This window comes from Monopterus albus, unplaced genomic scaffold (assembly GCF_001952655.1).
Source record: "Monopterus albus unplaced genomic scaffold, M_albus_1.0 scaffold321.1, whole genome shotgun sequence".
Lineage (NCBI taxonomy): Eukaryota > Metazoa > Chordata > Actinopteri > Synbranchiformes > Synbranchidae > Monopterus > Monopterus albus.
In genome coordinates, this window is record NW_018128201.1 from 335,066 (window position 1) to 360,622 (window position 25,557).

A 25,557-nucleotide genomic window follows, 5' to 3' on the forward strand; every position below is an offset into this window, starting at 1 on the left:
TACATGCCTGTATTTGATGCATCATTCCTTTTTATCTCCAGCTGAATTTTAATCTAATGTTCTTCTTTAATCTCATCTTCCTCTCACCTCTCTCTCGCCCCCACTTGTTCTGCCACAACCCTCCTCTTTACACTTACTCACCTTCCTTGCTGTCCGTCTTTCTTGCCCCCATCTCAGCAAGTGGCACTGCCCTCCAGCTCAGGTGTCATGGGAATGGTGCGGCCAGTGACTGGGGCAGACGTCGGCATCAGGAGGGCAGAGATCCAACAAGGGCTGCGGGAGGTTATTCTCTGTAAGGACCAGGATGGGAAAGTAGGGCTTCGGCTCAGGGCCATCGACAACGTGAGTCCGCATCACAGTCAGTTTGGCAGACATCTGCGTTAATTATTCAGCACACACTGACTGTCATTACCACTCAATTGACACCATACAGCATGCTGTCAACACCCGGTTGACACCATACAGATGCCTAGAAAATCTGAACTCCTTCTTCAACTCCATAATTTTATTATGTTGGATTACTAGTACTGTCAGTAGATACTGAACATGCAGTACATACAATAAGTAATAACAAAACACTACTGAAATATATTTCTCTGAGTTTTTTTCCTCTCTAGTTAAAAAGTAAATTGCTGTCTGCCCTGTTGTTTTCTGGCCTTCTCTACCTCATTAAGGTGTTGATTCAACTGTGTGGTTACTTTGGAGGCTGTAGTCTCTGGTGCAGTAGAACTGTATCATGCTTTAGTCAGAGGGGTTTGTAATATTTAGCGTATTCTTTTATATAAATGTGATGAATATATCACACTCACTGTTGTCCACGTGGCTGGCCAGTGGTTTTAATTGTCGGTTACTTGACTAGGGGAGTAATCGCTAAACACACGTGCTTCTGCTGCATGTAAAACAGCCTGCACTAGCTGTGGCATCCACAGAGGAGAGAACATGCTTGACTTGTATTACTTAACAAGATGCTACTGTAAATTCTCAAAGTGGATGTAAACTGCTCAAAACAATTAAGGGAACACTTGATTATCACAGTATAAAACCAAGTCAAATAAACTTTACCAAGAGCACAGAGGATATACCAGGAGACCAGCTGTTAAACCAGGAGAGCTGGACAGGGCCATAAGAAGGGCTGATATCTGCTCCTTTGTGCAAGGAACAGGGGGAGCACTGTGAGAGCCCTACAGAATGACCTCCAGCAGCTACTGTTGTGCATGTTTCTGACCAAGCTGTCAGAAACAGTCTCCATGAGGGAGGCATGAGGGACCAATGGCTTCTAGTACGACCTGTGCTCACTGCTCAGTGGCATCCGCCAGAGAACGCCACGATTGGCAGGTCTGCCATTGGTGCCCCGTTGTCTTCACAGATCAGAGCAGAGTCACGCAGAGCACATGTGACAGGCGTGAAAGAGTCTGGTGACGCCGTGGTGAGCGTTATGCTGCCTGTAATATCATTGAGCATGACCAGTTTGGTGGAGGGTCAGTGACTCTGATGCCATATTATGTACCAGTGCATCCGATGCCACCAAGCACCACCACAGACTGTCCAGGAGCTCACTGATGCCCTGATCCATGTCTGGGAGGAGATCCCCAAGGACACCATTGGCTGACTCATCATGACCATGCCCAAATGTTGTTGGGAGTCCATACAGGCACGTGGGGGCCATACACACTTCGGAGTCACATTGTGAGTTGCTGTGATGAAAATCATGCAACTTGGATGAGCCCATGATTTCAGCTTTTCCCTTTGATTTTCAGTGTGATTTTGAATACAGCCCCAATGGTTTGATGGTTTTGGTTTCTATCGACTGTTATGTCATTTTGTTCTGAACAAATGAACAAATTATAAAGTGTACATTAGTAAAAGTTTTCAACTTGAATAATTCATTCATCAAGATCCGATGTCTGATTTAAGTGCTCTCTTCATTTTTTTGAGCAGTGTCTGTTGTTCCAGTCCAGTTGTTTTGCATAAACATCAAGTGAGGCAAGCAGACATTTAATCAACTATAGCATTAACTCTTTTGTGATAAATATTTAATCTCCTGTTTGCAGTCTCATCCTTGAGTCTTTTCCACTATCAGCATCTGCCTTCTGTTTCTCCTTTCACTTCCTCCATTTATCAGACTCATTTTGAATGTTTTTTTTTCCGGTGTCCTCTCACAGGGAGTGTTTGTGCAGCTGGTGCAGGCAAACTCCCCTGCGGCCCTGGCTGGGCTGCGTTTCGGGGACCAGGTCCTTCAGATTAATGGGCAAAACTGTGCTGGCTGGAGTGTAGACAAGGCCCACAAGGCCCTGAAGGTTGCATCTGAGACCCGCATTGAGCTTGTGGTCAGAGACAGGTAAGGACAAGATTAGTGTGCCCTGAACTGTTTATCAGGACTTACTAAGGTTTTAGTCTTTCTTTGTGTGACAATTGTCATCATTTGATTGTTGTTAATTTTAGTCAACAAAAGTAAAAACAGGTGTTCTAGGGTTTCAGCCTCATTTTCCTCCTTATATTTAATTCATTAGATTTAACTCAAACGTCAGAGTCATCAGCAGTGAATACAAAGAACAAGACTGTTTTGTTTCCTCGTGAGTTAATACCACATTTCACATACTGCAGCCATTAAAAAAAAACTTTATAGCTCTAATTTGCATCATCTACCTGGTTCACATCAGATGTGGTGGAAATCCAAGCTAGAAAGCACAACTGGACATTTTTGTTCCAAGAAAAGTTCCTCTGGTTGCAAAGTACAGTACCAGGAACATTTTGATAGAAAAGCTCTTGTACTTGACAGGCTCACTTAATCTTGCAGTCAGTCTTGCCAATAGCCCCGAAATAGCAAAGATAGCTGACTGAGTAACACTAACATTTACACGGACAGTCTCACAGCCCCTGATAATGCTATTGTAGTTGTAATGTTGCCTTAGTATGAATGTCAGTGTGCTGGCCTGCCTGTGTCCCCGCTGTTTGTTTTAATTTTCAGTGGGGTGGATTCAGTTAGATACTTTTTTAATTTTACAATTTATATAGAAATTTTGAGTGTAAATTGGTATGGATTTTTATATATTTGTGATATTTAAATGGATGAGCTTGTGTCTGCTGTCTGTGGCTCTGATGTTTGGCTCCCTCTGCTCACCATTTGCACTTTTGCGTCTCACCTTTTCTCTTGGTCTTCTTTTTATGCCCTCCTGACTTTTAAGTTTTCTTAATCATAATTCTAAATTCATAGACATTAAGGTACATTGCAAGTTTAATAGTTGTCTCAGTATTAGGTTTAACAGAGTATCTACCTTTACAAAGCTTTAGACCTGTACTGATCCTTTCTGTTTGTTGTGCTGTAGGCCATTTCAGCGCACCATCACCATGCATAAAGACAGCGCAGGCCACGTGGGCTTCATCTACAAGTCTGGTAAAATCACCTCACTGGTCAAGGATGGTTCTGCTGCTCGGAACGGCATGCTGACTGAACATTACATCTGTGAAATCAATGGACAAAACGTCATTGGACTCAAGGTCAGTCTTTACATCAGGTAGTGCTCGTTGAAGAATGGTGGGTGGTTATATTGTGAGAGCATGTGAATGCTGTAATTTGAATGGAAAGATGAATACTAATCATCTTGCGCTGTGTCAGTGCGGAGAAGAATATGCACTAAATCATTCAAATTAGAACAGTTACAGAACATTTGTGATTCTTATGAAATGTTTGGTGGCTGATTTTATGTTTGCACTGGAATAATGTGAATGTGTTTTTAGTGTAACCCCTTTGTTTAGTTAGTGTTTACAGTCTTTCTGCATGAGTCCCCAAATGCAGTGATCAGAACTTCACACAGTTCTTTACACCTTTCATCAAGGTCTGCAGTTAACACCCGCCAGGTGCCAATTGTGGGTAGATTTTCCATTTGGCTAGTAAATCTCAGAAGACGACATAGCAACACAGGCTACTCATAATAAAACAGTATGCTGATAGTCTCGACTATGGGTACCCTGCTTCTGAATGTGTTCTTTGAAGACCCACCCCTACTTTGCCTCTGATTGGCTATCTGAGCCAAGCTCTAGGTCGCGTATACATACATAGTGTGAGTGACACATGAGCTAAAAAACGGGCAGTGTAGTCAGCTGAACTGATTACAATAGGAGCGTATCGGTTACACACGTGCCTCAAAAACAGGGCTGAAACACTTTGGTGTAGACATGGTGTGACACTTGCTGTCCAAGTCTGTCTAACCAATCCTCTGACCATAACAACCGCCACTAAGAGGCAGAGTAGCGGTGGGCCCTGTGGAATACTGACACAAACAGGACAAAAGACCAGACTTCATGGTCTCTGTGCAAAGAAGTGGGTGATTGCAGTAGTGAGGGGTCTCAGGAGGAGCTAAATGTCAGGAATGACAGGTGAATGTCAGGTGAATCAAACAGTTAAGTGGGTTTTTTTTGTTTGTACCTGAAGTACACTTAGCACATACTGTTTGTTAAATAGAATTTTGCAGTCGACTTCTTAAGTTGTATTGTGGCATTTAATTTATTAACTGCTGATTGATAGCCTATATTAAAATAATTTAGCTTCAGATTTTGCTCTGGCCTCTTTACATTTGTATTCAACATAATACTTTATTATCGCACTGAAATCCTGAAGCAAATGTCTGTGACACAAAAAGGCCATTTATTCTTTTGGCTGGTAAAAAGTGTTTTGTGGTGGGTTTTTTCATCTACCAGCCACCTTGTCTGGTGAGTCAGATCATTTTGAACCCTGCCTTTCATACAACTAGCACACAGAAAATGTTTTGTGAAACATTTAGCTAAAGTGTAGACACACAGCTCAGGTTGCTGCCGACATTCTTCTGTTGAGAGTAGCCTTGATTGTTTTCCCAAGGAACAAAAATGTGTATCGACTGTGTTGGTTCATTCACTGTGTGAGAATATACTGAGGTACAAAACACTGGACTGTGTGGTCAGCATGAAGTCGGGTGTAAAAGTGACAACTGGTCAGTCACCTGGTGTTTGCCAAAAGCAGCTGAGACATGAGGGCCAACAGTGTCATGTCAGACAGTGTAAAGTTCAGCTCACACTCAGAGTTCATGGCCTGTGATGACATCCTAGCCTGGATTTGTCAGTTGTAACCAGTTTAGTCAGTTTAATTTGTAATAACTGTCAGTAGTTTGAGCTTAACATTTACTCTACTGAAATAGATGGTTGTGGGATTTATTTATTTGCTTTTGAGAGGCGTTTTATTGCTGTGTTGTCTTTTTCAACATCACTAAGTGATTTTGTTGATTGTAAGAAGACTTTTGTGAATGTAGAGCACATCTTTTGTGTATTTGAGTGTGTATTTGTCTCATGTTTTGCATCGGATTCTCATTACCAGGACTTAACAGTTCGTTATTTACACAAGACCCTGACACGTTCCTGTTTCTTTGTGAAAATTCCAGGATTCTCAGATCAAGGACATTCTGACGACCTCTCCCACCACCATGACCATCACCATCATGCCCAAGTTCGTCTATGAGCACATGATTAAGAGGTAGGACTTGAACATTTTACCTAATCTAGTGCCACTGCCTTATCATTAATTCAGCTCAGTCTGTGATTAGTACCCCACAGATTCGCCTTGGATTCTGATGAGATATAGAAAAGTAATACAAAGTCCCGCTGGATATAAAAATCTCCCACTGCTCCGAATACAGAATCACTCAGTTAAAGCCTTTAATAGGCTCTTCTCACAGCAGACATGGTGACTTGACAAGCACAGGTGTTACTAATAACATTAATGATGGCTCTGTTTCATTTAAGTGTCATAGCCACCCATGCACAGGCTCCCTGACCTGAAACACCTAAATGGAATTAATAACATGAGTTTCATCTGTGTTTAACAAGACGGCTTGTTCCCTTTAGGTACCATATCACTGGATGGAGTATAACTCATGATATTCTCATTTAGGTCACAAGTCATTTGTTGGAAATTGCACATCTTTAACCCATTTACATGGTCTTCTAGATTTAAACTGGGCCTTCCTCAGTGAGGCGGCTGTTGTACTTGCTTCCTTTTATTTCTTCATAATGCGCTGCCATCTTTTTTTTTTTTTAATATAAAGGGGTGGGTTTCTTTCTTCGGCTTATATACTTCCTGTTTTCTCTCTGCCAATCAGAATGTAGTGACATAGATGCCGGGTTGGGGGCGGAGTAGCACACTCTGGGACTCAGAGCAAGTCATGGTTTTCAGCCTGTGTTCAGCCCGGCTATGGTCCATTTGAGACTGTGGGAACATGCAAACCCTGGGACAGTACGATTTTGGGTGGCAGAAGAACGACAGCGTTAGATGAACCCAGTCCGAAGAGGAACTTTGTATGATGCCATACAACAAAAAGCTTATCGATCTGATTATGTCTTCCAGGATGTCTGCTGGTCTCCTGCGGTCAGCCATGGATCACTCTGTGCCAGAGGTGTGAACATCAGGAAGATGACTATAAACTGGCAGGATGTCTTCTATACAGATCTCTCTCTCTCTTTCTTTCTCTCTTTCTGTCATCATCCCAGACCACCCTGCATCACAATCAGCATCAAAATATTTCATATTTAATCTTAAAATTCCTTTTTTTCTACTCTTCAGTTCAGTATATTCTTTTCCACATTTTCTTGAACTCTGACATTAGTACTTTTATGTTAACCGTGTAGCATTATGTTTTTTCTTTTGTATTTCATTGTTAAATCAATAAGACTACATGTTTTTAAGCCATGCATGCGATCAGGAGTCCAGAGCTTCCTCCTCACTTTGGAGATAAATCATTGGCATGTGATGTTCACCCTGTTCATATGCTGTAAAAGCCAGTGGTTTGTCCTCAGAGCCCTACAGTACCATGTAGATTACAGCTGCACTCCAAGTCCCTGCACTAGGCCCCTAATGTGTGAATTTAAAGAAAAATTCAAGCTGAATTAAAACCTAGGGCCTCATGTGAAAAAGTTTACAGACTGTTCACAATATCAGTCTATAGTCATTTCTACTTGGCAAGTAAAGCTAATAGGGTAAGGAGTTAGTTTTTGTTAATACCATATATAGATTTGCATTTTTTAGTTTTTTTAACACTCACCATTTCAGTTCCTAAAATCTAACAAGGGACTGTGTAGCAGTTTCCAGATTTTTCAAGAGATGGTTTCCCTGCTAACAAATGTCATGGTGAGTGTGTTGAATCTGAGGGTACAGCAACACTGTGCACATTACAGGGGAGAGCGTGGGGAACGGGGCAGCGGCAGCAGATGTTTGTTGCACCATGCAGCTCAGATGTGGTCCTGTCCACAAATACTCTGAGGTGGCGAAAGGCACAAATAGTCAAGTTCTTAGCTCTGTGTGTGAACGCATCTGATATGGCCTTGTGCAGGCAGATGTTTGGACAGGGTCTTTGCTGGGCAGACCCAATAAGTGCACTTTCCACTACATTTTAAGAGGCTGTCTTTCCTGTATCCGTTTCAACAGTTAGGTCTGTGCTTTTTTTTAAATTGTGTTTGTGGCACCTCATGTTAACTGGTAAACTGCTCAAATTTGATGCTGAAAATGATCTGCTCAGATTGAAAGCATTTAAAATCCACATCATGGATTCATCCAGTCACCCTGCTCTCCTCCCTCTGTACTATTCCTTCCCTGACTGATGAGCACACAGAGTGAGCAGAGCTCACAGTTGTGAATTTCTACTTGTTATATAGTCGCCTTTTAATGCTGTTCATGTTTGGATGCATGCATTCCTTTAATTTTCTAAGTATGCAATCTGATAAACATCACTGTTCTGTAAAAAAAAATGCTAGAAACATCTTAAAGTTTATATACAGATGTAACCAAGATAATGTAAAAAAAAAAAAATTAATAAAGTCTGTTCACATTAGCATGAGGGAGTTTGTTGTCACAATACATTTATCTTCATGCTAACGGTCGGGTATAAAATACAACAAGCAGTTTTGCAACACTGTCACAATATCACACGGGGAAAACATCTAGAGATGAAAGATTCAGACACACACAGATGAAGACAAAAGTTTCCTCCATGCTGTTTAATATAGAGGTTTTAGATCTTTATACAGCGTGGTGGGAGTGTGAATGGAGAAGTAGCCCACTCATGTCTTTGTACACACTACTACTGCCAATAAAATAGTTCATTTACAATACATTATCTGTTGATATCGTCAGTTAAATTACTATACAAGGCATTGAATGACCGGATGTTATAAGACTTCGTATAACCTCTGTGTATATTAATTATCATTACATAGTCTATGGAACACAAATTCAGACATCAGACAAGGACTAAAGCATAAAATGACAGCACATTCAACTACTGATCCAAAGAAAAATCAAACAACCAACCTCCTCCCGTCTTCCCCCAAGTAATGTTCAGCATCCTGAGTGTCTAAGATTATACAGTACGTAGTATACTCTTACGATCTATCAGCCACCACCACAACCTCAAACTACAACGGGATGCTCAGTTGTATTATGGGCCAGAAATCAGTCACTGTGATGTACAGTGGCATTCTTTGAGGAAAATTGAAAACACTGGCAAACCTTTAGGTTAACAACCTTCTTGGCATTGCAGTAATCTACGTATATGATAAAGACTGACTAGAGAGAAGTCGAATGATGCTTTTAATGAATAAAAAAAAAAAAAAAAAAAAAAGAGTACGCAAATCTAGAGCCTCTGCTGGAACAGCAGTATTTGACCAATCACAGGACTCGTTCCAAAACAGGAACATTGTAGGCCATGTTTAATTATCAAAATGTATGGGACAACTTTCCCCTAGGAAATAAAAATGTGATGGCATTGACCAGAGCCTAATGGGACTAGTAAGTGAATATGAAGGCACAGTGCAGGCCTCCAAAACATCGGTAAAAACCACCAGCAACAAACATTAAAGCAAAAGACAAAAGGCTTCTGAATACAAAGTCTCCAAAACAATTTATTTAATGTTTGCAGGATAATTTGTGTGTAAAAGATATTTTGTTCCAAAAAAAAAAAAAAAAAAAAAAAAATTACAATAATGAGTGACAAAGATGAAAAATAAGAAATCCAAGACAGCATCCATTATTATCTTGTACACTGCACAATAAAGATTAAATGTTCACCTGCATGCAACTTGTGTGAACAAGATCTTTTATTTGTGTGCACAAGATATTACCGTGTGCAAAAAAAGACAACTTGTGCACAAGCTGTTTTATCATCTTTGTAAACATTATTAAAGGATATGCACAAGATATTAAGGGAAAACCTAGGAGCAAGATAGTTCCTTGTGAACAGCATTATAATTATATAATGATAAAAGATAAAAACAATTTCTTGTAACTGTGTTCAAATTAATAAATCAATTTGTGACAGCTTGTGTGTATGAGATAAATTGTGTGTGAACTGAGCTCCAGTTCACCTTATCGTCATTTTGTGCTCACAAGAGCATATGCAATGTTATCTTTTGAAAAGAAAACAGAAAATCTTAATATATAGTAAATGATGACTTGGACAAACAAGATAACATACACAGGATGAAAAAATATAATTTTTTGGGACTTTGTAAAACAGTAACAACTCAGCGTCTTAGTAATAGGTACATGACCTTACAACAACAGCTTTTACAAAACAAACCTATCGGACACTGAGCACATAATGAAGCTAAAGCATAAATGTCTGTGCATAGAGATAAATTAAGGGGTTCTCCACAACAAGGCTGAACTTTAACACCTGAACCTATTAATACAGCATCACAGGTTCACTAAATCTACCCCTCCTTTTCCTCACCTCTCTTTGTTACAGCAGCCTGTGTATAGCGACAACAGGAGAGTACAGCTCAGATTTAAAGCAATATTCATTCAAAGGACTTTCCTCATCTCATATGAGATTGTTACACAGTGCACTGTGGAGAGGCCCACATTCTCACAGCTGTTCCCTAACGGGATTATATGGCTTCTTATAAACATGAAATAGTTTTAGCCTCTTAAGCCACTTTAACCAAGCACTGAATACAACCAGAAGAAAGGAACACAAGTGCACAACTCATGACGGATGAGCAGAAGTGAGAACATGTAGGAGGAGAAGAGAAACGCCTGTGTCTCTCTAAGGCGCTCGTTCAATCTGATCATGGATCTCAGTAACGACTGCTTCCGTGCCTCCTTCCGGTGGAAGTGAGAACCAAACAGACAGGGAATGTCATGATTGTCAGACGTCGGACAATTACCCAGCTTGACAATGTAGCATGAACACTACTCATTCTATCAATATGTGATGTTACAACAGCATTTAGACTTACACTTCTATAATTTTCCTAGATCTTTTTGTATGGTTTGTAGATAAATAACATGGACAAATATAAAGAGCAGAGATCAACAGCTCTTCTCACGAATGAAAGGCAACTACTACATGTACTGTAGTACTATATAAGTGTCTACCTGAAAGGTTTTCCACTAGCCTAGCTACACTTCACCTGTCTCACTTTTGCCTTCAACATTCTCAGCACTATGTCAAGCTTTACTGACAATGCAGACCAACAAAACAATCAGCAAGAACTCAGTGGACATACAACACTTTGGATACACACACACACATCATCATTTTCAAGTAATTTCTTAAAATTCCTAAAGTGAACAAGAGTGCAAAATATGTCAACCAAATAGTATAGTGTCTAGTGTCAGACTTTGTTCTGCTGGTTGTGTCCAGGTGTTTGTCAGCTCACGTTTGGTTCATGAGTCTCTGACAGTCAAATCTGTTTTGATTTTACATTTGCAGGCTGCTTGTCTACACATAAAATTAAACATGTACACAAGATCAGAAAACTGCCATCAGATGCGACTTTCATTAAAGTCCTATTGGAAAACATACATTCACACAAAGAAAACACCCAGATCCCAAGTACAAGTACAACTTAGGTACGGTATTGATTTACATTTCGAGTGTTGTGTGACATGTAGTACTCCATGTCTACAAATGCTTTTACAATGGCTGACAAACTCTTGCACAGTGGACTTGAGATGCACACTACCAGAGTGACTACAGAGTTAAACTACACCACGAGAGCATTAACGTTAGCAGGAATATACAGCACAGAGAGAGACTGAGCACAACGCACTCCAGTCAGATCTACGTCAAAGTGTCAAAAGGAGCCGAAGCATCTGGTCATTATATGGCTTTTCTATTAAATGTGATGAATTTAAGCAGTTCCCTATGTTTGCTATGCAAAATGAACATTAACCAAGTTCAATTACTTTCAGTCATTACTGCACAGGCCCAGGGGCCCAAGAGGTCAGGGGACCCCTAGATCAGAGAACTGCAAAAGGACCATTAACCTTTCTGAAATGACTACAAAAACAATACAATAAAAAAAGATGCAAAACAACTACAAAACCATTAGCAAGATGACTAAAAAGAGAGAAAAGACTCCAAACAACTACAAAAATATGCTAACTGACTAAACATACAAAACTAGAAAGACAAGCAAAACAACAAGAAACGGACACAAAACACAAGAAAACAAGCACTGACTACAGATCACGTTGTTGCTTGGTGTTATCCTAAATGTGTAGGAGAGGCAGGGGCCTTTGACATATTTGTGCCCATTCTCTCATAATTTGTCTATGCTTTCAATTAATTAAGTAGTTCAGCAGAATCTGCTTTTAATGCAAGCTTCAGAATATAAGGGCTTATTACTCCAATTGCCTGAAATCCCAAAACAAATGGCTGTAACACCAACAAAATGGCCGAATGCTCTCCCTGTAAAACTACAACTTAAAATTATTACACTGACGTTTTCATTTTGATAAAAAAAAAAATGCTAGCTGAGTTACGCATGCCGTTTCCCCTGTATCGGGTCTTTATGCTAAGCTACATAATCACCTAAGGCTAGCTATTTAATGCACAGATGTGACAGTGGTATCAGCACAAACACTCATATTTCCCAAAATGCCAAACTAACCCTTTAATGGTTGCAAGAAGCAGCAAAGGAGTGGAAAAGATGCACTGTAGCCTGAGGCTGTAACTGCACAGTCAACACCCAGAGGGATGCTGTATAGACAAGATGAAAGGAAAACGCATAAGGTTTGGTTACAGTCCAAATAAAGATCGTTTTTGTTCAGCTGAATACATATGTAAATATGCTGCCAATAATAAAGTGTGCACCACCTTTGTGGATCCAGTGAAATTCAGTTTGAGCTTTTGTTCGATTCCTGGAGATTTAATCGTATACTCTCAGGGTAGAAACATACCAAACACAGTGAACTGGGTGGAGCCACCAACACCCATTCATATTCTAATGGAGGTTTAGATCATATTGCAAAGTCAACTTTGAAAAAAGAAGCACCGGGTGTTAATGTCCCTTGTGAGAGTGGGAGAAAAACTGCTGATTTGATTTCTGAGTTTTTTGTTTTTCTACTAAATCTTTCTTTGGCCAATACAAGAACTGCAACTGTGTGCTGAGGCAAATTTTCAGTTCCTGCACAACAGAGGTTGATATATAGCAAAAAAAAAGTAATGGGACTGTTTGAAATTTCTTGGTTTTCTGCATAAAATTGGTCAGGAAATGTAACAGTCACGATCTTTCATGACTTTATTGAACACACTCAAACATACAAAGTGATGGTGGAAAAAGTAATGGAAACCATGTTTTAATAAGTGGTTGAACCACCTTTGGCAGCAATACCTCAAGTAAGTGCTTCCTTTAGTTGTGGATTAGACCTGCACAATGCTCAGGAGGAATTCTGGACCATTCTTCCTCACAGAACTGCTTCAGCTAAGCCATGTTCTTAGGGCGTCTGGTGTGAATGGCTCTCTTCAGGTCATTCCACAGTATCTCTATTTTGTTGATGTCTGTGCCCTGACCGGGCCACTCCAAAAGGTGGATTTTGTGTCTCCAAAACCATTTTGTAGTAGATTTACTTCAGGGTCATTGTCCTGCTGCATCAACCAGCTTGTTCTGACCTTCAGCTTATGGACAGCCATCCTGACATTATCCTGTGCCTTTGGAGTGATCTTGGCGGGGCACCCACTTCTGTGGAGAGTAGACCAGGACCAAATCGTCTCCATTTATAGACAATATGTCAAAATGTGGACTGACCAATGTGGACTGTGAATATCTAATGTCTTTGAGATGACTAACTCTTTCCAGCTGCATGAAAATTAACAACTCTTGATTGTCTTCTGAGATCTCTTTTTTGGAGAGGTATGGCTCACATCAGCAGATGCTGCTTGTGAATATGACACTGAGTATTTTTACAAGTCATTGTAGTTCTAAACCACACCTCCTTTCTTGTTTCATCGATTGGACTCCAAGTTTGCCAACACCTGACTCCAGTTGACATTTAGTGACATCAGAAGCCTAGTGTTTCCATTACTTTTTCCACCATCACTTTGAATGTTTAATGGGTGTGTTCAACAAAGACCTGAAAGATCATGACTGGTTCTGTTTTATCAGCTTGGAAATATTGTATTTGCTGATATTTGTGACTTGGGTGAAGATCAGATCACATTTCATCACCAATTAATGCAGAAAACCTAAATATTTGCTTATAGTGTCATTACATTTTCTTGATAAGAGGACTGAAGTAATTAATTTTTTTTCTCTCTCTGATCTGCAGCAAACATAGAGACCTCTAGAAAAATAACAGGGTTTCTGGCCAAAAAACCTAACCAGGGGTCCTCAAACTTAATATTCAAAGGTCTGATTTCTATTCAAGGTCAAAGGTCTGGAGTGATTTGTGATAAGCAAATGACTTATTAAACTTGTTTATAACTTACAAGCAATGTTATCTGACTCAAATTTTGAACTAGCGCCTGTTAACCAGTGCTTGAGCTCTGTCACATACTGATGTTAAACATCCTACACTAGCTGGCTGTCAATGTTGCCATGACAGCAATGTCAAACAGGGAAACAATTACGTTTGGCCTTATTCTTGGGCCAGAATCGCTGTAAGGATTCCCAAATAGGCTATATTCTACAAAACTAACAATTTATTGATAAGTATAAAACGTTTTATTCACATTTTTTCAAGGTAGGAAACATACCATTAATTACATTGTATTATTGTATTTATAATATGAGGAGTGGGCTGGGTGCAGATAGACTTGCTGTGTGGTCTGGATCAAGGCTGAAGTCCAGACTTTGAGAAGACCTGACCTAGATTGCCTTATCTTTTGCCTGGCCATAGACAACATCATGGCCCTGCGCTGGGCAGTGACATAACTCTACCCACAGGCACACATTTCACATGGGTTCTTTGGACCAAGAATACTGTATTTCTAATGTTTACCTCACAAGAGGAAATGACTGATGCTGTGACGACGACGTTTCAGAGTTAGAAAATCAAAGCATGTCTCACTGGTATCTGAAATACCATGCCCCACCAACACAAGCTCTCCCTTTGCATTCAGTCTGAATACCCACTTCATGGCATTATGACCCCATCAAAAACTAAGCCTCAAATGAGCACTGATATTGTGGAAATTCAGCCTGATTCAGAAATCCCTATGAGGTGACCATTCAGTATTACAGCTGGACTTTATCTGTACAGTGTCTGCTCCAGGCACAGAAGGCAACAGAAGCAACAGTGAAAGCAGTGGTAAATGCATTTGTCTTGAAAGCATGATTGAATTGAGCCTTTCTAGGTTTGCTGTGTTTCTACCCTTAGAATCGACCAGAGTTCTGAGTCTACATTGGTTTTTTTGACAGTAGCTAAGAGCCATGTTTTTACTCAAAACATCAAAGACTCAAGTAAGTTTTAAAAAATTTTCTGCAATTATAGGAAACACATGAATTCTGAATTAGGGTGACCTTTCCCTCACCCATTGGTCAATAAGCAGTGTAGCTCATATACTAGCAACAATGAGACCATTTGGTTACACACTTGAACATGTCAGAGTTCAGTCAGAATAGCAGGTAGACAGATCAATGAATCACTATTTTCCCTGCACTTATAAACAAAACAATCAGTGTCAAACATCCAAGTATAGATCAAACGTTTCATTCTGCTCAATCAGTTTTGCACCAGTCAGCAGTGTTAGCAGAGAGAAGGAAGGTAGCAACAGAAGGAACCAGTGGGTGAGAGACGATAAGAAGCAGGTCCAAACACAATAGAGTTTCTTGGTCAAAGATTTTAGTCATAAATGCACTTTTTTTTTTTTTTGCTCGTGATGCTCCTTACAGCTCTAAACCTTTCCTCACACTATAGCTAAGGATCCTGACCCATAAAAGAAAAGTCATAGTTAAGGACCATAAAGGTGCTGAAGAGATTCTCCTCTTATATCTGTGTCCCACCTAGATCTCCCCCGCCTGCGGGGTAATGCCTCAACCCACCTCCCCTGCGCAGCGAGTTTAGTGCCACAGTGCAACATCCTCGCAACAGCGACCCTATATGATACATGGGCTGTCCATGACGAACTGGACCATGGCAGAGCCACGCCAGTGTTGGTACCACAGGGATGGCCACTGCTAGCAGATCAACTAGAAAGTGACGACTCCAATAGCTTTTCTGAATTTTACTGGAGCCAGATGAATTTCCCTCTTCTGCAGTGTCGTCCCCTGTGGCGCCTTGTTCGTTAGTTTCATCTTCATTATCATTGTGCACCTCCACTACAGTGACACCAGATATTTCCTCATGGGAAGTAGATCTCCTAGGCTGGGAGGTATGAGGCTCTACATCTGGTGATAATCCTGGGCAACTTGGACTCAACTTTTCTGTCTGTACCTGACTAACTTCTTCCACACAGAGATTTTCCAGTGTTGTACCACCCTGCCTGCCTTCTCCACAGCATGCTTCAAATTTAAAATTATGCTGTGTCCCTGCTGATGTTTCTGCTGGTGCAGCCTCCTCCACTGCACCCTGACTCTCCAGTTCTATCCCTCCCACTGAGCCTATCTGCTGCCCTTCATCCTCCAGTCTGATCACTGTTGTTTCATCCAGCGTCTTCATTTCAGCAGCTTCCTTCTCTCTCTTTTCTTTCTCCTGCTTTTCCTCTTGGTCCATTCCCTCCTTCCCCCCACATAGAGGACTCTCCATGGAACATGATACAGTAGCAGACCGTGGTAATGGAGGGACTAGTAGTGCTTTGGAAACTGGGATTGGCTCGGTGGCTGTACTCATGACTGTGGGGTTGGTTACCGATGTCGTTGTGGTGATGGAGTCCAGCTCCTCCTCCACCTCATCAGACATCCACGTTGAGGTGGGGCTGCAGGCCTGGGAGCGGAAGGACCGCTGCTCTGCAATGGTATCCAGATCAGAGGGGTAACCTGCAGTTGCAGGGATGGGACAGCTTTCAGTCTGAATGCCCATCTCCCGCAGGGGGTGAAGGTACAGGTGGTGGTGAGACAGACAGGGGTGGCTCATACAGCCTACTCCACCCAGGCCGCAACGGAAAGGCATCAACCGCTCGCCTGTGCACAGCTTCTCATAAGTGGAGGAGTTTGGCAAAGTGTGAGGCACAGAGTGGGACAAACTGTGAGTGTAAGAGTGAGGTAAGGTGTGGGAGAAGGTGCGAGGCAGAGAGTTTGGCAGAGAGTGGGAGAAGGTCTGTGTGTAGGAGTTAAGTAAAGATGTTGTTTCCTCAGAGAGGAAGGCAGCCTCCAGCAGTAGGTCAGTGGGGGCACGGCTCTCTCCACAGCACACAAAGCCACTGTCCTGGGTGCCATCACCTGACAGACATGGAAAGTCCTGCCCCACACCGTTGTGGTCTGCCAGTGCTTGATCACTCAGCTTGGTGTAGGTGGAGCTCCGTGTCAAAGAACGCGCTGGGGAACCATCACAGGAGCAAGAACCCCTCCCTCCGACGACTGGTTTGGGCATTCCTCCCGGACTTTCCCCTGATACCGACGCCGGGGCTGAGCCTCCAGCACGGGTCCGACAGCCTGGTATGGCTTCCCCCTCTTTGGTTAATCCAGCCTGAGCTAACTCCATACTGAGCAACAGGTTCTCAAGTTTGTGGTTCTGGGTGTTTATATCCTGTAAGTACTTCTGGACTCCTATATCCCCACTGAGCCCCCCAGACTCACTGAGCCTGGCATGGACAATGTCCACAGCCTGTTTGAGCTGCTGGATCTCCTGACGTGCCTCCTTCAGAGCCATCTGAGCCTCCACACGATGACACTCCTCCTCAACCCAGTCCTCCTGCATCCTGTAAAGCTGGACTCTCAGCTCATCTATCTCTGTGTCCCTAGGACAAAGAAATGGTCAGGTAAATGGGGATAGGGTGTTAGGGTGAAAATCTGGGAAACACAGTAAAGGAAAAACCAACAAACTAACCAGACCTTTGCAGTAACACTGACACACTATTTCTGTCCCAGTGCCTCACCTGTCTTGCAGGGTGTTGATGGTTTCTTTTAGCTTGGCCCGTAGGTGTCGGATACACACCTCCTTCTGCTGTAGGGGTGTGAGATACTGCTCTGGTGGAGGGGGCCGAATACCATGGTTATCCGTACATGAAGTGGACTTCTGGTGACGTCTAGCACAGGCAGGACACAAGCATGATGAAGGGAAAACTGTCATCTTTGGGTTTAACAGCACTTCTCACTCCAGTGTTAGATTTTATATGTTTTTTGATTTTGAGACATCTGGGTATGAAACCTTAGGGCAAGCTATAACACCACCATTAATTTACTATCAACTAATAGATCTGAGCTAGCCAACACCTTAGATAAAAGTGGCTCATTTATCAAACATTAGCATTCATTTGAAATCATCTTTGTGCTCCCCTAACAAATATAAATCCAACAATCTCTCCCTTGTTAGAAGTATTTTGGTTTTCACAAACTCCCGGTGGAAATATCCAGCTCTTCAGAAGCTAAATGCTGCTCACAAGCTAGTTGCGGAGTTTGCCTATCTGCTGTTTAGTGCTGGTCAGGTAGCTTGACAAGCTCTCTATAGAGGTGAGGGAAAGTGCTGAATCTGGAGATAATTCTCTGTGCGTTCATCACTACGAGCAACATCTTTCATTTAACACACGGTTGTTTGAGCTTCGATTATAAAATATTGATTATAACAGCTTTATAAGACACTGTGCTTTGGACACTTCAGAAAATCAAGTGGGGTGCATCGTTTTGCTTGTGTGAAAACTGGAACTTGATTCCAGATCAATGAATTGTTGCTGACATCTCTTTTTGTAGCAATTTAGACAACGAGGTGGAAAAGAAATAACAGTTCAATCTGATTATCGGACAAATCAAACAGGTAGGGTAATAGAAACACGTAACAATATCAAATTAGAATTTTCACTGTGATGAGGAAGTCGTCCAGTTTCAGTTGCTATCTGTAAATTGAAATAAGTGCAATCATGTATTTCAGGCAGTATATTAAGACTAGAGCACCGGGGTAAAGAAGCTTCTCTATTCCTCAGCATGCAGAGTCTCATGTCTCACCCTTTGGTGGGGCTGCAGTCGCTGCCTTTACAAGAGCCTGAGTTGCTGTTGCTGAGGGAGGTGTTGCCATAGGGATCCCTATTACTGGGTGCGGCAGGTGTCCGCCTGGTCCAAAGTAAGAGAAGACATGTTAATCTGTTGCTGATAACAGTGTGAAACCAAACTTCACACAACAGTGAGGTGAATTCTGTGATTTGTTATGCAAAACCACCATGACACAAACCGAAAATCACAATAAACGTGAATGGAGCAAACTTCAGTCCAGATCCACTAACGTGCCAGTACAACACAGAACTGTAGAAATATCCACAGACACATTATATATACACAGGCCACAGTCCCACACTAACAGACAATGGGTCTGCCTTTGAAACACAAACTCCTCTGGGCACTGACAGTGATGGTGCAGTTTTACAGAAAGGGAATGAGCTCTGCAGTGATGGAAACCAAACCTAAAATCAAAACAAGTTAGACAGTCCATAACAAAACTATAAGAAGCATTCAACAAAAACAAAGTGAGGATAGTGTTCACTAGAGCAAATGATCAAAAGAAAAGAGAACAAAGGGAATAACAGGCCAGGCTAAGACATGATGCTGTGGAAACAATGCTCTAAGATGCTTTCCACATGGTAACATGATAAAACACTGACAACAATACAAAGGGTGTCATCATTCCCATGCTTCAGAGGAACAACACTGATCGGGAGGAAAGAGGAGAACAGACCGAGAACCAGGGGTGGAGGAGGGAGAGCGTGTTGAACGGCTGTTGCGATCCGGAGACTTGGTGGAAGTGTATCCTTTAGTTGGTGACTTGGTTGATGCATAGCCTTTAGTCGGGCGCATTGAGACCATATATCCGGTCTCCATGGGTACGTAGTCCAGCTCTATGAACCTGCAGTAGTCAAACCTGACCAGGCAGAGACAACAGGGTGATAGCAGAGGACAGCACTCCTGGGTGATACAAGGTGGATGCTGTGAAACTATGCACGCTGTACTATTGAGGTGAGGCAACCCTGTCTGTCATTTCTTGGAACTGATCCAATTCATTCAGAGTCTGAAGAATAGGCAGCACAGATGGCAAATATCATCAAGCACTCAAACCCTCAAGTGGCCCATGAGAAGTGGCTCTCTAAAAGCTTTGCCAGCAGAAAGATAGACAGCTCTGAATTCAGTTTGCAGTTAGCAGGCCTTTACTGGTGCAGAACACAAGCTAACTCCCTGCATCCTGAAACACATTTCACAAGACGTAAAATGCTCAGAGACTAATGATGAGAGAAGCAGGGGAGCGGCAGCAGCAGCATTAGCAATCATCCTATGAGCCTCATCATACAGAGCATTTTACTTCAGACTAATGTCTCTAGACAACAACAAACCTGATGTGAAAATAGAACATGAGAGGACAACATCTCTCCTACCACCAGGACAATGTATATTTGCTTACTAAAATCTAGATGGACTATTAAAAGACAGTTCAGTTGTCAGAGGGATGTCAGATTAAGGCAAATATGAAGTGAGAAGGATAAATCCAACCCCTTGAGCTATACAACACACCCGGTCATCTTTCTTTCCACAAAACATCAAGAAAGCTGTTTTTTCCTCATTCTTCTATAGACTAACCGCTGTTGAAACATTGGACAATGTTGTTTTCTGCTTCAAACCTAGCTCCAACTGTTCAACCAAGATGAGAGTGACAATGATCTTCTCACCCAACTCTCGGCAAGAAAGTGAATGAATGCCAAACTGTTCCTCCAAACTAATCCATGTGAGACAATGAACACATTTGAAAAAAAGAGACAGTGTAAAACCACATCTAAATAAAAAAGAGGAAGTAAATTTTTCACATTTAACCACTGTTACAATCCTGCTAAAGAAAATACAAGACAGAGTGTAGTCAGAAAAAGGAAAAGTGATCTGTGATGGGCAACTTGTGTCAAGACATGCCTTTACTTATAATAAATATAATGTTTTAAAAAGCAATTATATTGTATCACACACACACAAATTACTTTAAAAGGACATGACTGTTGCCCAGTCACTGGCCTCCACAGAGGGAGGAGGGTCAAGCAGGGCCAGGCCGAGCAGCCATGAGGGGTTTGCACACAGGACACAGCAACTCCACACTGTTACACTACTTCAAAGACATGGACATAGGCTTGCATCAACTCAGTGGTTTTATAATTTAAATCTAAATGGTTGTAATCCTTGAAAGAAAGAAAATAATCCAGTCTTCCTCTTATAAATGAAAAGTTGAATTCTTCAGCACTAAATACAACCGTGCTCATCAGAGCTTTTGCTGCTATGGCCTCAAATAGTCTGTGTCGACCAGTAGTGAATGGTGGCTATTGTTAGCAAACTTTAGCAGGATACTTCTGTAAAAAGGACATTCCAGAGTATGTTTTATGACTTCATGACTTTATTCCACTTTTACACTTTATTTTAGGATTTAGCCACTGTTCAGAAAAGGTGTTATCCCCCTGGAAACATCATTCCAATCAAACCGGGAAACCCTGTGTGTTTAACAATTCACTGGACATAGCATGCAACTGCTCAGTATTACAGTTGCTACAGTATATTTCACACACTAAATGTGTCATTCTCACTTTTTATAATTCTATTTTTTGTGCCATCCCACCTTCAAAATCCCTAGCAGGAGTTGTGCTGAGTAAATGTGTCCTGTGTGACACAGAAAGGAGGAGGCCAGATGCTGACAACTCAGAAGTCCTTCAAAGAGCAACATACAGCGGAGACATTAACAGAACAGGAACAGGGAACAGGCAAGGTGAAGCAGCTGAAGTGCCGAGCCTGCTGGAGGACAGCGTAAACAATACAACAATATGTATGTGTATCCCATCAATCTGCTGGGATGGAACCTGTGCCTGGACTGTGTATTGGTCTGGTGAACGTAGTGGTAGGTACTGTAGGCTGCAGCCACCCAGTGCTTCCCAGGACTCAGTGGGTGAGTGGGTGGAATGCAGAAATATTCCTTTACACTGTAGTTTGTTTCTGGTGGAGACAGAGACTTTGCTCAAGAAGCTGAAATCACTTTTACTGAGCCCCCCCCAAAAAACAAAAAACAAAAAAACCACATTCTCGTTTGAGCCAATGTCAGTGTCTCACCAACTCTCTGTTGTGGAATAGTGTCTGTAAAAAAACACTGTGCTGTTGACTGAGCAGCTGTGGTGAACCAGTGATCACTTGTGATCACAGTATGCTTCCGCAGCACAACAATAGCACCATTTCTACCATGCATGTGGCCACTAAACCAAACCTCATGCAATAAAAACTATAACCAGGACCAAATGGTGTTACAAATCCTCCAAATCTAGTGCAAAACTTTACCCAGGGACACCTTCAAAGTAGTAGTGTCGCTAGTATGTGCAAAAACGTTCCTGTTCATCAGGCTTTCCCTTGTTTTGTCCTGCTACAAAATCAGCAGACTCAGAGACGCTGTGTTGAATATGAACACTGCAAACTCCAGATGGGATCTTCATGTTCTTTTCATGCTTTATACAATGGGACTATGTGACCTAGGATATTTGTTATATTTAAAGCTCAATAAATCGGGTATTTAGGTCAGTAATTGAATGTTCACTAAACTCCACCATTGAGCAGTGACTGGCCAACCATAGCTACGTAGGCACAACAGGCCTGTCAAGCTTTGGATTTTTCTACATGTTGACACCGTGTATAGTCCCATTCAATTCAATGGGAAGTGTGTCCAAACATTTGACTGGTAGTGTCTATGAGAGCTACTCTGCAATTTAGTTTCAAAGGCTGTGTCCATTTTCTTTAGCCTTTGCAAGACTATAAACACAAGTGTAAGGAAAGGGCCAAACAGTGTGTGTTGTTCTGCTCTAACACACTGTAAACTGCAATCGTTAGCATGACTGGCTACAACGGAGAATAGCTTAGTTAACTTTACTATATTAATCTGTGAGGTTACAGGTTTAAAGAAACTCCAGTGACAACCAGCACACCCACCGTGAAGTATCTTCCCAATGTCTAGAAGCCGGAGGTTGGTGAAGAATTTCGAGTGGCAAATCACTGTTACTGTAAACTGCAGATGTGCGGTGCTAAAATAGAGAGTTTGACAGTTCACAGTAGGAATAAGGGCTCAGCAAGGACAGCTGTGTCTAAGTAAGACTGGTAGCATAAACAATGTTTGTGTACTGTTGCTGGTTTTGTTTTAGTGGCTACAGTGCATGCCAGAGCTACAGCTATGGAGCATGCTCTCTGAGACTGTAACTGAAGTGTGTCTCACGCAGGGGGCGCGGGCACAGGAATGGCCACTGGCACTGTGGCCGTTGGCACAGCCGACCCTGACCCCGAACCCGACCCCGAGGCCGGCTTGGGCACCGGGACGGGCGAAGACGCCAGTATTTGCTGCAAGCGGCGTTTGGGCTGCAGCACCTTCAGAGGGTTGAATCTGAGGAGAAGAGACGAGAAAAAGGAGGACACCACAGCTACTGTTTGAAGCATCTCCAGTTACACATCACTATGGCTTTAAAGCCACCATAACAAGACATCCTGACTCCAGTATGAGGGCTTTTATTATCTGTCTGTGACCCACACACAAACCATGAGAATGAGAATACTTAAAATCACTCTAAATGCATTTGTTTCAACATGCAGTAGAATAATATAGGTTGCAATACAAATCCATTTTCAACTATCACTGTACTCATTAAGAATAATACATACAGTGAGGAACAGAAGTATTTGAAAACCCTGCGATTTTGCAAGTTCTCCCACTTAGAAATCATGGAGGGGTCTGAAATTCACATTGTAGGTGCATTCCCACTCTGAGAGACAGAATAAAAAAAAAATTCAGGAAATCACATTGTATGATTTTTAAAGAATTTATTTGTCTTGCACTGCTGAACATAAGTATTTGAACACCTGAGAAAATCAGTGTTAATATTTGGTACAGAAACCTTTGGATGTTCTATTGGATTGAGGTCTGGAGACCGCTAGGCCACTCCGGAACCTTGATATGCTTCTTACGGAGCCACTCCTTGGTTATCCTGGCTGTGTGCTTCGGGTCGTTGTCATGTTGGAAGACCCAGCCACGACCCATCTTCAATGCTCTGACTGAGGGAAGGAGGTTGTTGCTCAAAATCTCACAATAAATGGCCCCATTCATCCTCTCCTTAATACAGTGCAGACGTCCTGTCCCCTTCGCAGTGCTAGACAAATAAATTCTTTAAAAATCATATAATGTGATTTCCTGGAATTTTTTTTATAATTCTGTCTCTCAGAGTGGGAATGCACCTACAATGTGAATTTCAGACCCCTCCATGATTTCTAAGCGGGAGAACTTGCAAAATCGCAGGGTGTTCAAATACTTCGGTTCCTCACTGTAAATCCTGCATTCAATATTACTGCAGCATTCAGTAAGTGAGAATAGTGAAGTGTCAGCCTAAATGGCTTAATGGAAAAAGAAGCCATCACTGCTTCCTGCAGAGAACAACTTCAGTAACACAGTCTTATCCTTTAAAATACATTCCACTAAACAGGCAAAATATGTCCAGTATCTGTAGGAGAAAACACATCAATATACTCAATAAACTGTGTTCGGGTTGCAGTAAACCTGCAGTTCACTGCTTAGTGGGTTCTGGAGCTGTCTGCCGGACTCCATCTAGTTTATTTTAAGCCAGTGCTCTCGGCAGTAACACAACAGCACCTCCATCAGGATATTTAGAGCTAAATGAGAGAAGTATAAAAACAGATTTGGTTAAAGTGCTGACACAACCATGGCTGAAAGGAAGAGAGAAAGAGAGAGCTGACTAAGGGTTGAAGGGTACCACTTTCTAATGCAACACCTTTTATAAAAAGGTTGCCAGGTTGACTTTTTTTCTGATAAAACATGCAGTATGCAGTTGATGTTAATTACATAACTGTAGTTAGGCCATTCATAACAACTGTCACATCTTTTTCTCATTTTATTAACCTACAGCAAACATAATTAAGTCATCTGTATCTATCAATGTTAATAAATTAATAAACAGTTTTCCGCTTGTTTCAAGAGGGTCATTGGAGCCACCAACTTGATTAGCTAAAGAGCTAAAGACTGTCTTGGTGGAGAAGAACAAACCCTTGGAAACTTAAAATCTGTTCTTATAAATGGCTTATAACAGCTCTATCTTTAGTGCATGATGTATTAATCAGTAATAATTTATAAGCATCCTATTAGAAAGAGGTATCGAGCTCTTAAGTTGGAGGAAATCTGTGCTCAATGTTTGGGATTATTCCCCACACACAGTCCACATACGTTCTTATACACAACATTATACAGCCACTAATATCACAGAGTAGAATTTGTTACTCTGACAAGGAGCAACATAACTGAGCTACAGAAAAATGAAAGACATTCAACAATAGTGTATGGAAGGACACAGAAAAAGAGTAAAAGTAACCAAGCAGAATATGGCACTGATTCATATAACAAAATGTTACTGCTAGTATATGCATCTCCCACATGGATTACAAAGGAGAACTGGATACTGGATTGGCAAAACATTCTTCATGCTTTCAGACTGGGCACGAATGAATGAGATAAAATAAAAATCCTACATTAATTTGAGGCTTTTCAAATGAAACTTGACCCAGTAGATCAAAATCAAATAATAAAGAGTCAGTTTATCAGGGTTTGTGATGGTCAGAAACATCAGTTCACTGTTTTACAGCTGCTCTGTTTGCAGTGTTTCTTCAGTGAAAAAAGTGCCTCTGAGCCAGTGTGCATCACGTGATGAACACGGATGTTGTAATAACGCGGTTTAGCTGCCATGCCAAAATTGGCTCACAGTCCAGCACCGTTCCCGGATGCTTGATCTATGAGAAATTAATATGAGGGAGTGTGGCTAAAAGAATAAAAACACAGATTCTCATTTTCCACCTACCTGCGAGAGCCTGATGCAGACCTCCGATTGGCTGGAGCAGGGGCGGACATGGGGCCAGACAGCCTACTGCACAACCCGAAGCTTCGTCTGACTTCACTGTGTTCCTCAAGTCTTCAGATCGAGGGTCCAAGCCTGGAGGAGAAAACAGACATGACTAGAGATACAGACACCCAGGAAGTTGAGAGAGTAGTCAATAAGAGCAGTGACAGCCTGAGAAATACCCCCCACCCCCCCTACTGGCTGACTGCCATTCAGTTCTGGATGCCTCAGCATGCAGCAGGGTGCCGCTGACTCAGGCTGACACTTATCTGGC

General features: G+C 41.8%; 2 protein-coding genes across 8 annotated transcripts in view; one reads left to right on the forward strand and one right to left on the reverse strand.

Moving 5' to 3' along the window:
- Nucleotides 1-7,853, forward strand: part of sdcbp2 (syndecan binding protein (syntenin) 2) — a 19,169-nt gene extending 11,316 nt beyond the window's left edge. The window contains exons 5-9 of the mRNA XM_020624158.1: nt 178-342; nt 2,163-2,338; nt 3,327-3,498; nt 5,412-5,503; nt 6,374-7,853. Of these exons, the coding sequence (XP_020479814.1) occupies nt 178-342; nt 2,163-2,338; nt 3,327-3,498; nt 5,412-5,503; nt 6,374-6,428 (660 nt within the window). The 3' untranslated portion in view covers nt 6,429-7,853. The remainder of the gene's footprint in view (nt 1-177; nt 343-2,162; nt 2,339-3,326; nt 3,499-5,411; nt 5,504-6,373) is intronic.
- A 5,568-nt stretch (nt 7,854-13,421) lies between these two features.
- snphb (syntaphilin b) overlaps nt 13,422-25,557 on the reverse strand; it is a 30,045-nt gene continuing 17,909 nt past the window's right edge. For 4 of the 7 annotated variants that reach the window (XM_020624153.1, XM_020624151.1, XM_020624152.1 and 1 more), the window contains exons 2-7: nt 25,245-25,376; nt 22,607-22,771; nt 19,070-19,252; nt 18,346-18,450; nt 17,283-17,432; nt 13,422-17,144 (exon numbers count right to left, since the gene is read on the reverse strand). In XM_020624153.1, the coding sequence (XP_020479809.1) occupies nt 15,236-17,144; nt 17,283-17,432; nt 18,346-18,450; nt 19,070-19,252; nt 22,607-22,771; nt 25,245-25,294 (2,562 nt within the window). In that variant the 5' untranslated portion in view covers nt 25,295-25,376 and the 3' untranslated portion in view covers nt 13,422-15,235. Of the gene's footprint in view, nt 17,145-17,282; nt 17,433-18,345; nt 18,451-19,069; nt 19,253-22,606; nt 23,061-25,244; nt 25,377-25,557 lie in introns of those variants that run through there. The other 3 variants (XM_020624155.1, XM_020624150.1, XM_020624156.1) reach the window with 3 other exon arrangements.